The 10,951-nt window shown below is 36.6% G+C and overlaps 2 protein-coding genes across 3 annotated transcripts; one reads left to right on the plus strand and one right to left on the minus strand.

Moving 5' to 3' along the window:
* Positions 1 to 1,208: 1,208 nt before the first annotated feature.
* Positions 1,209 to 2,795, minus strand: Sel (canopy family protein seele). 2 transcript variants are annotated; one of them, XM_076785021.1, is made up of 5 exons: positions 2,432 to 2,795; positions 2,246 to 2,336; positions 2,050 to 2,158; positions 1,759 to 1,965; positions 1,209 to 1,683 (listed from the first exon to the last, which is right to left on the minus strand). In XM_076785021.1, exons 2-5 carry the CDS (start codon positions 2,251 to 2,253, stop codon positions 1,501 to 1,503), a joined length of 507 nt encoding a protein of 168 aa, XP_076641136.1. In that variant the 5' UTR covers positions 2,254 to 2,336; positions 2,432 to 2,795; the 3' UTR covers positions 1,209 to 1,500. The 2 variants fall into 2 exon arrangements, with proteins under 2 accessions (XP_076641136.1, XP_076641135.1); XM_076785020.1 differs by having other exon boundaries at positions 2,050 to 2,165; positions 2,432 to 2,791.
* A 2,140-nt stretch (positions 2,796 to 4,935) lies between these two features.
* On the plus strand, positions 4,936 to 8,925 carry LOC143352492 (uncharacterized). The gene is made up of 9 exons (XM_076785018.1): positions 4,936 to 5,117; positions 6,139 to 6,258; positions 6,378 to 6,495; positions 6,655 to 6,901; positions 7,826 to 7,924; positions 8,066 to 8,156; positions 8,255 to 8,400; positions 8,480 to 8,612; positions 8,692 to 8,925. Exons 1-9 carry the CDS (start codon positions 4,977 to 4,979, stop codon positions 8,740 to 8,742), a joined length of 1,146 nt encoding a protein of 381 aa, XP_076641133.1. The 5' UTR covers positions 4,936 to 4,976; the 3' UTR covers positions 8,743 to 8,925.
* The last annotated feature ends 2,026 nt before the right edge of the window (positions 8,926 to 10,951 follow it).

Raw genomic sequence — 10,951 nt, forward strand, 5'->3', positions numbered from 1 at the left:
AGCTCGTGTTTCTGCAGCTTACATTTATTTCCTCGTACGTAGGTAGTTATTTGTACCTATTTAATACATGCTTGCTGAAAGATCAAAGTAAGTACATAGCGAGATCGATAACAATGTTATGTTAAATTCAGATTCGTTCATTTTGAAGAACAGATAGGGCGAGGGACCCTAATATTTTGAAAAATAGTGATAGGTATTCCTCCAGAAATTTGAGATACGTCATGCTATTAGTGAAAAAATGATCAAACTGGTATTCGAACTGTACCGACAGAGAAGTCAATTTTTCAATTTTTGTACATGATTTCCAATTTTTCTGTGATCCTAAATAGATCTATCAAAAAAGTGTAAACCTCTAGCTTCAATTTAAGCTCTCAGGAGTTAATAAACATCCCCGAGAAAGCATTTCAAAATCGATTCAAAGTAACCATAAATCTAGACACGTAGAACCACGCCGACGTATGGGATTTTGTGTCATCTAAAATACTGACTTTGCCACAACACGATGACATTGTTGTTAATATTACTTAAAGATTGGGAACCAATTACAGCATCATTTTCTCGTGGACCACAGATATATGAAAATACACGGATATAAGATTGTTTCCATTCTATTCCTAGATCACCTCCTTTCATTCCAAGAACCCCTAACATTTAAAATCGTGCAACATGAAATTCCATACAGCAATTATTCTACTCCTAATCATCTTCCTTATGTAGATATGTGTACTTTATGGGCGATGATGGCGCCGCTTTGGTGAATGTTCAAAGCTCCACAAGGACCTCGGGGGTTCGTACAGCGTCAAACCATCTCTGTATGGGGTTCAGAGTCGTTATCTTCATCATTTATCATAGGTGTATGGTCTAACGTTCGCGTGGATCTAGTTGCAAGATTTATCGTTCGTCAGAGTAGAGGGCGTAAGAAATCTAGTTATTGTTAACAATGTCGGTATTTCAGATCGTGAGACACCTAATCCCTAATTGGGTGATTGGTCTTCTATACTTTGTGACGAGGCTAAAGTTGATGTACGATATGGTCCAGACTAAAGACGAACGAATATATTTCCTCTCTGACATTAATAATAAATTGATTTTCACTTATTATTAATAATGACAATAATATGTATGTATTTAAGATTCATATTATAACAACATGGTGTTAAGGTACGGTATGGTGAAAAAGGTACAATTCGCAATAAGGAAAACTCACCTAAGCAAAAATTTACGGATTTTTATTGATTCAAACTGGAATTGACAACGATTCAAAATCTAGATTACGAAATAATTAAATTAATTTAGACTGTAGAAAACGTAGAACAGATCCAAGTTAAAACGAATGTACAGTATTATATATTATATGTGGTATTATGTAAACATAATTTCATGCTTTTGCAATTACTTCCCCTTAAAATAAATTAAAACAGTAAAAAAAAAAAACAAAAATTCATTGCCTTTTGAATATCAAAAATATATTGACACAAGTGTGTCTATTGTTCATGTCTCTTATAATTCATCATGTTCTTGATCCAAATCATTCTCCTCAGATTCTTCATCACCTTCATGAGCAAAGTCTGCTGGATCACACAACTTTGCAATGTTTGTGCACAGTTGATATTTGGTATCGTCTGCCTTGTGAACGAACAGTGAGATAATAGCATCTTCAAACTCTTCAACTATACTTTCACACTGCAAATGCGAAAATTAAGTTTATTGTTATATTCGCAAGGATAGTAAAAATTGTGATAGGATGGGAATATTTACATTATACTTCAGGCTTTTGTTTAAATCACCGTCCTGTATGATATCAACTTTTGCCACCTCAGGATTCATACCACCAGCTGGGCCCATGAGATTCAAAATTGTCAACTCCCCATTCGACTTATAAGTCGCTCTCACATAGTCTGACATCTTCTCACAAATATTATCAAGCACATCATGTATTTGTATTTCGGATTGAGCAAGAAATACCTTTAAACATAACAGCAAAATGTATCAAAAGATTCAATTCAAACGTTGTCTATAAACTGGAAAATTAAAGGTATTAATTGCTACCTTCTTAGTAACAATATTTCCATCTGCATCTAGCCTGTAATTACCTACATCAATTTCTATGGTAGGATCAATTTTTGCTAATTCTGCTTCAATTTCTTTTATGGTAGATCTGCAAACTGCACATTATTAATATTAATTTATTACATTCATTAATCTATGTGCAAATTAATTTTACATTTGCACAAAGCGATTTTACCTAAACATTTTAAATATTTATTATCGATGTCTGTACTGATAACAACAGTAAACCCAAATATAATTGAGCATAGCACAATTAATCCGTTCATCTATAACGAAAATATATGTTAACGCAGAACATTGAAAGATGTAATGAATTACGAAGATAAAAATAAACAGTTCAATAGAATAAATGCATACTTACATTGTATTCTGTGAAGAAGGATGAGGAATATTTATTTGATTCACAAAGTATCGGTATTCTTATCAAATGTCTATAGAAATTGTCTTACAACCGGACACGTGTATGATGCGCATACGCGATGCATACATATATATATACGTCACGAAGATGCCAATTACAAATAAATTGCTTATCAGATATAAGATATAAATACTAGAGTACCAACATAAAGATATATAAAAACTTCTGTGTATAAATGTATTACCAGAGAGGATAGGAGAGTGCTCACGCCCGGGTTTTCGGCGTTCCCGATATAGTGCTGACATCTGCTCAGCCTTAGCATGGCACAGAACCGGTCAGTCTTTCCTGGAACAGAACCGGTCAGTCTTTTAGCATGACACAGAACCGTGTCGTCTTTCTTGGAACAGAACCGGTCCGTCTTTTAGCATAGAACTGAACGCACATTATTTTTTTAACCAGGATTAGAACGTACAGCTTAATTGTTTTATATGAAATATGTAACTAACATGTAAATCTTGTGTACAAAATCTCTAATTAATATAAATTAAGAATAATATTAATTGTAATGATACGTATTTTATTTTTTTCCAAGTTTGTAGTTGCAAACTCTAGTTGTAAAAAATGGAAAATCCGGAAAAATTCGAACAAATACAGATCTCATATCGAAGTTTAAAAGCGACCAACCTGAATATTAATTTAATAATGAGCTGTTGTCATCAACACTATCTTAAATTTTTTCATATATTTAGCTACTGTTATTATTAATTAAAAAAATTTTTCTTTCATGAATAAATATTTTTTCCACCTCAACACCATAGGATTTTGACTAGATGACTTTAAAAACATATTAGTTTACTCTTTATTTCACCGTTCTATTAATTTTTTATGGGCTGCATTGCAGCTCTGTTTAACACTCTTTTACAACTCAATACCATAGTACTATCCATATTTAAAGGAGAACAATTTTTTGCGACGATCATTGAAAAAACAATATATGTTACGTCGACCAGGCGGTGTGTCAGTGTGCCGCCACGCCAGTTCCCATAGCCTCCCTGACAAACGAAAGGCTGCCGAATATTGCTAACCATTTCTCGATCATGCAAAAAGTAGGACTTTTGAGGAACATAGCACCCTAGATTTAACTTTTATCTAGCGCTTTTGACTACGGAAAAGTCCCATTTCTGTATTATTGGGAAGTGGTTTGCGGAATCCCGGACCCTTGCGATATATTCTGATGAAACACTCAATGATCCACTTTTTCGGGGGCTGGGGGGCGCTCTCATTTGTTTGATACGTAAGCATACAACGTGATCGGCGTGGCATCGAGATTCTATATGTTCCCGCTAGGGTGCTATTCCCCTACGAACTCCATACGAGCTCTAAATTTCTCGATATTTACAATAATGTGTCACTCGACAGGCAGCATGCTGCTGAATATTGCAAATTATGGCTAAAAAACGCAAAAGTAGGACTTCTGAGGGACATTGCACCTTAGATTTAACTTTTATCTAGCCATTTTGACTACAGAACAGTCCTATCTTTGCATTATTAACAAATGAGAGCTGGCCACCCGTGCTCTTGCAAATCTCGTGTACGTGTGCGGAACTAGGGAGGGAGAGGACCCACACAATCTCTGAGCCGTACCGCCCCCCTAGTTCCTATTTTATAAACCACGCCTCCTTTTGTACGTTTAAGGAAATTCTTGTTCTGTTTTCTTGGTTTGTTTGTTGGTTTTGTAAATGTTATTTTTTTTGGCTGAATAAACGCCTTGTTACAAAAAAAAGAGTGGTCAGTATCCCCGCCTGTCACGCGGGAGACCGGGGCTCGATTCCCCGTCGGGGAGAAATTATTTTTTATTTCTTTTTTTATTATACTTTATATCATTAACATTAATTTCATTCATATGCCCAACCACTTCTGAAATTTTTCTTTCATATCAATATGATTTTTAATGAAGTATTATATAGCAGAACAATAAAGGAATGCGCAAAAGCAATAACAATAATTTTACTTTTTCACTTTGTATTTACCAATTTGTGCAATCAATGCTTATAGCAAATTGAATTTGTGCCTGCAATAATTACTTCAAAGCGACAGTAAGTGTCTTCTTCGAGACAATTTGCAAGAAAAGGAAATAGATTTCCTCAAGATAATTCACAAGAGAAGGAAATAGGCAATTGTGCGATGTACAGTTTGAAATAAATTATGTACACAAAAATAATACTCACATACTCATGGTCAGTTCTCACGAAAGGATGTCACAGCTGAAAGGATCTGCACACTTAAAAGTAAAAGTGAAGAAGTCAGTTTTGCTGGTTGTTTTTTAATAGGAAAGAAAAAGAGACAGGAAGCCCTTAATGAAGAATTCCATTAATTTTTGATGCTACCTCAATAGGGGTACTGATATCAATCGATACTGGTCGGAAGTACGTAATTTGCACTACTTTGTAGCAAAAGTGGGACCGCGTGAAAGATTTATGCGACCGAGGTGTAGTCGCATGTTATCACAAACTTTCCGTGCAGACATTTTTCAACATTCAACGAGATGGAGGAGTTTCGGAAGAATTTCAGTCTTTACTCTTCTCTGTTGTGCTTTACTGCGCTCTGGCCTTACGACGAATCTCGGCTAGGAAAGATTCAAAGAGTCACGCTTTCTGTGCTTTATCTCTGCCTTTTAGCGATACAGGTAATCAAGATTTGATTATTATTAGATTTGTGCCGTGTTTAGGCTCGTTTTAACCAACAAATAATTTTTAATCCAATGGAGATATTCCCACAAATTAATTATGAAGTATAGGAATTTATGTCGAATGCGACACGAAAATGACAATACCTCGTCTGTGTTACTACAGTTTTCTAGTATCATACAAAAAAAAAAACAATTAAAAAATGCTATCGGAAACCAACTTTATAGAATACTTGACCTCTCACTCTTACCGATAAGTCACGTTTTGTCGGTTTTTTTTTTTAAGATTTCCGTATTCCTTCTTCAACCTGAGCGCCGTTAAAATGTTAAAACGTTAAAATGTTCAAAAATTCCTGCGGGAACACATTCCATAATAAATTCACAGTATTACGTTAAATCTTTGGATTTTTTACCTTTCTTTATTTCAATATGATTCGTTCCTTGGTCTTTGAAATAAATAATTCCTGAAGTTGTAAAAATACAAAATCAATATACGTTTCTTCTCGTTTTTAAGAATTTGCTATGTTTTTGGAATAAAATATTTTTCATAATGTGAAAGAGTAAATTCCACAGCCATTAGCTCGATACGGTTGTTGATTTACAATGTTTTGTAAAGCGATCGGTGTTATTTTATATGAATAAAATATTTTAAATTGAGATTGGTTTCAACAATGTTATAAACAAGCCCCAAAATTAATCAGTTATCGGTAACGAGGGAATCTACCTAAATGAAACAATCTCACCTTAAATTGAAGGGTTTCTAAAATACCAGCGTTGCTAAAAAACAGTAGTTTTCTAGCGCCAACTGTCCAAATAAAGCGGCCAGTTAGCGAACTTTTTAAGACTGCAACATAGAAAGTAAGTTACCAGCTGGATTTTACAGTGTTGTCGGTCTTACCGATACAATGTTGCCATTTTCAGCTTTCCTATGTTAGATAGCACCGTCTCCCTCCGTTTCATGTAAAATTAGTGTCTACTAATATCCTGGTTATTTGTTTAAAACAAATGAAATATTGTTTAGATATCGACGATAAAATGGGTAGAAAAATCACTGTACAATGTGCTAATGATGTTATCGTTCACTTGCCCACTGTTACTGTATTTTCTACGGTACGTTGGTTTTGCGGCCAACCGTTCAGTAGTAAGTTAGAAAATATGTTACTATGGTTTCGTAATGTCAATGCAATTATTATATCCGTTAAACGAACACAACTTGTGTTATCTTAACGTCTCCTTATATGTCTTCCTATATGTCTCTAGACGAGAACTGCATTCGATAAATTTTCAAACGATTATAGCGCGACGACAGATCCTGTCGAATTGGATATATACACAAGGCAAATAACAGTGGCGAGACGCGTGATTTTAGCATTTGTAGGTAATGATACTCAACATATTTTTATAAACTTTGATATGTTTGACAATGACTATTCTTGCTTTGTTCTCAAGAATACGTCTATCGCAGAGACCAATTGATGAAACCGTGTTCGAAATTTTTGCGAGAACTATGCCAAAACGACACCGTTCTGAATTCCAGGCCTGTCATTTGTACTAATAGCGTACACATTCCTGGTACTATTGGTTCCCACAATAATACGCTCTAATACTCAACTGCAATATCTACACATATTCGGATTCTTCTACCCTGAGAAGAGCCGGCAAACTGATTGTGTTTGCATATTTTTCCTATCGGTTAACATGATGGGTCTCCTATCGTTAGCAAGTACGGAATCGGCAGTCGCTGTGCATTCTGCCTATCTGTGTGGACTGCTTGAAATAGCCAGGTATCTTAGAACTGTTTCTCCAAACTTATGTTTATTATCTTATTTTCGCTTGTACTATACGGACCTCATAGGAATAATTAATTTGCTTAAGCGTGTATGTGTCATTTATGAATTTGTATGCGTACACAACTCTGCAAACCATGATAACCATGATAAGCTTCTTATAGCCTTCTTATAAGCTTCTAAGAACCTTAAAATTTTAAGGATTTTAAAGGTGGATTTTATCCAGACACATATAAGGGTCCCCCCAAGCCTTGAGGTTTAATATGAAGAGGAACTGTTCGTTTATCTGGGCTTTGGTATCGGTGATTTCTCACTGGATAGCCCCATCAAGGACGTTTTTTGCTTCGGGGTATGAATATTGTCATACCTTGCTGTTATGTGATCGCAGAACCCCATCTTCTTCATGTTGGGAGGCGCAATCACAGCTGGAAGCTCAAGAGAAATAACCCCCGACCGAATCATAACTGCCTAGACTGATGGACATACTTGAACTAATATGCTCCCTTGGGGAAAAGGAAGGCACATTTAGAGGGAAAGTCCATAGAGGTCTTTCTAGGTCCTAGGTGGTCAAATAAAGTGGTTGGTGGGTGGTCAATAAAGGTACCTCTAGAGCTGGGTGGGGTAGAGCTGAGTGGTGGATAGGTGGTCCATAGGTGCCCCTCTAGGTTCTAGGGCGGGTCTACAGAGGTCGACCTGGGTCATGTAAGTCCTCCAGGTCCTAAGGAAGTCTATGAAGTTCTGTTTAGGTCTTCGGATAGTTTCTTTCTATGCCCCCATAGCTATAGCCATAGTTGCAGCGTTCCTTTCTTTCTTAGTGGCTGATGGAGCACAGACTTTGTTGCCAAACACCGAGTTATACCAAGATCATGTGGTCCGTGTACCGTGTTGTATGAGGGTTGAGTGTATTTTAATTATTTTCAGTTACCGAATGGGGATAGCAATCGACAATATGGTACAGTCAACTACATCACAGCTAATACAAGTAGGATCAGTTGTGGAACTACACGAACGAGCTTTTACGTTGGTATCTTTGTTCAGATATTGCGACAACATTGCTGTTTATTTCATTGTATTTTCTGTTACAACTTTTATGTCTTTTCCATCTTGCAATTATCGATGGTCGGTGCTAACAACTGATACGTTGCAAATTCGTTAATATAGCACGCTCAGATATATCCTGGACAACACGGTAAAATCGTATTTAATAGCGATTCTCGCAGTTGTTATTTCGTTCGCTGTGAACTTGTACCGTGTAAGCATCACAGAAAGCGTTCGTGAATTAATTGGTTATAAAGCACTTTTGTTAAACAAAACGTAATGAAACAATTTCTATTTGTATATTATGCGAAGCTTCTTCTGGCATTCAAGAACATGGAAGACTTCTCGAATCTTTTCTTCACTGTCAACCACGTAATATTACACTTTGTGATCATGTATTTGAACAATTTAAATGGGCAGAGAGTGATAGACACTAGCAACTACATTTTCAATACAATGTGAGTCTGAACGATTAAACGATATTTCATTTTTAATATGGGAAAAAAGTAATGAAAAATCACTGTTCTATAAAAACAGATGCAATTCGTCATGGTACTGTATTCCGTTACGATCACAGAAAATATTATTATTCATGTTAATGAGAAGCGTGAAAGAAATACGCTGTGATATGGGTGGTTTGTACGATTTGGGTTACGAGGGTTTCTCGATGGTAATTAACAGCATCCAGTTAACAGAATAACAATATTCAGATCAGGTCAGAAACAAATCTATGACCTTTCTTTTTGCAGATGATGAGCACATCTTTCTCATATTTTACTGTTATGTCGTCGATGCAGTGAAAACGAAACGTTGATCAACAGTAGTGGCTTTACTCGAGCAAGATTTTATGTTACCGACTTGTAGTTGATCAAACTTTTGCAAAAATCAATTCCGCTGCAGGACTATGAAAATGATCTTTGATCACTAGATTGCAAATTTTTATGCAAATTAAAAATTATCTGCCTCTGTTGCGAGGAACAGGAGTCACTTTGTATTATTATTTTAAAAGGTCATATATGTATCCCCACTTTTTAATTCTTTTAATCTTTGCACTGTTTAAAGCTTTAGCTACTCAGTTTTGTTATAATTGCATAAAATACGCAGTCTCCTGATGCAAAATGCATTTCTCACATTTATTGCATGCACCGCTGTCACATTTCGCTAAGAGGATGGAAAGTCTATCCGTATATACGCATGTTAAACGACACCAAACGTCTACTTGGTTGTACTCGTTTAACGCTAAACACTTAGTGGCTTGCCTCGCGGTTAGTTAAAATACTTCGAATTGTTTCTGCTTTCGCGCGTACCGCCGCTTTATTTGCATAGATTGTATGGACGTAAATAATGTGGTTATAGACACGCCGATTTTATCTCGATTTCGTGGGAGAACTCGCACCCGAAATCTCTGGTCAACTCGGAAAATAGTCGACGACTATTAATCTTCCATTAATTAAACACCTGTTTGAAACCTGGTTGCACAAGCCGAGACAATGATCGCTGGCTAACAGATGCTCGAGGATAGTGTCTCTTGAAGTGAAGCGAGATCGTGGGAGATCAATTGCAAAATTAGTTCTATCGTTCTGGAGAATTTCCAAACCTTCTCAAATCTTTGCTCGTCTGACAATTACATTTGTACCCTCTCTCCTTCTGATTTTAGACTCTGAAACAAATTTCTGGGCAAGATTTCAACAGACACTGTCAGTCTCATCTTACAACGTTCGTTTACCTGAACGGTTTACCTTTTTCGATCGAATAGGAGATCGAAGCGACACTCTGCAGTGTTTCTACGAGAAAAGTCAAAATTATGTTTAATAATTAAGAGGATTCATCAAGGTACAATTTCCTCGGGATCGTGCTAGCCTCTGCAACAAATAGCTTTACCGTGTCTATACTCGACAGAAATAAGAATCTGCAGAACCAGTGTAGCACGAGTGCCAAGAATGGACCCCTTGCGAGGCAGGTATACTCTCATGGAACGAGACACAACGAATCCGTGCAATTAGCATGTCCAGAGGAGCAGCACTTATGCCAATTTTTTCAACTAGAACTTGTGCCTAGATGTGCTCAGGTCCGAGATCTTTATTAAATTTCAAAACCACAAATTGCAAAATACAGCGATTCAAAATCAAATTTGATTCGACACGCTTCCTGATAAACCGTTACCTCTTCATCTTCTCCAAGTTTGCACATGTTCGGGTCATTGATGAGGAGACTGCGGATTTTTATGCGAAATCAAAATTTGTCTGCATCTTTGCAAAATCCAGGCGCCACATAGACGTATATTTTTCTATTCTTAATCAGTTTAATCAATTGAAAATAATGTATGAGTATTTTCGAATTCTTTAATCCTTTGCACTCGAAGCTACTTTAACTCCAAAACGAAACATTTCTTCCGACCTAGGATATTTCCCTTCTGTATTTCTTTTTTTCATGTTATACATACGAAAATGGCGCAATTTACTCGTACAATACTGAAGTATTTAGTAATTTATTAAATAGAAACAAATTTAATAGCATAACAAATATTTTGAATAATTATACAGCAATTTTTAGTGGCGCCTCACAGTCGCCATTCGAGTGCTAAGGGTTAAGATGATTTATTTCCTTATATGCATACGACGTTCAGCAGTGTCACTGAACGTTTTTACTGTTTTGGATTCGATCGACTCGCCCTAAACGCATAAAGATCCGCAGTCTACTAACAAGTCCTCGCGATCATGATTTTTTTAGACATCTTTCTTTCTCTCTCCCTCTGTTTTCTTCGCCGTTACGCCCCCAAAGGTGGTAGCAGAGGTGGGACACGTGAATCACGTGGGAACACCCAGGCTGCTTCTCTGCAAAGAAAACGAGGAGACTCTTAGGGCGATTGTATTACCTTTGAGGAGGTGTCTATGTCGGGAATGATGGACGGGTACTAAAGTGTATACTGTTCGAAGTTCGAATAGTCTTTATTTCGAAGAGGGATGCTACAACCCGCGTGGTCTTCGTGTCCGCTCTCCACGAATTCTC

Source organism: Halictus rubicundus, chromosome 3, assembly GCF_050948215.1.
Source record: "Halictus rubicundus isolate RS-2024b chromosome 3, iyHalRubi1_principal, whole genome shotgun sequence".
Lineage (NCBI taxonomy): Eukaryota > Metazoa > Arthropoda > Insecta > Hymenoptera > Halictidae > Halictus > Halictus rubicundus.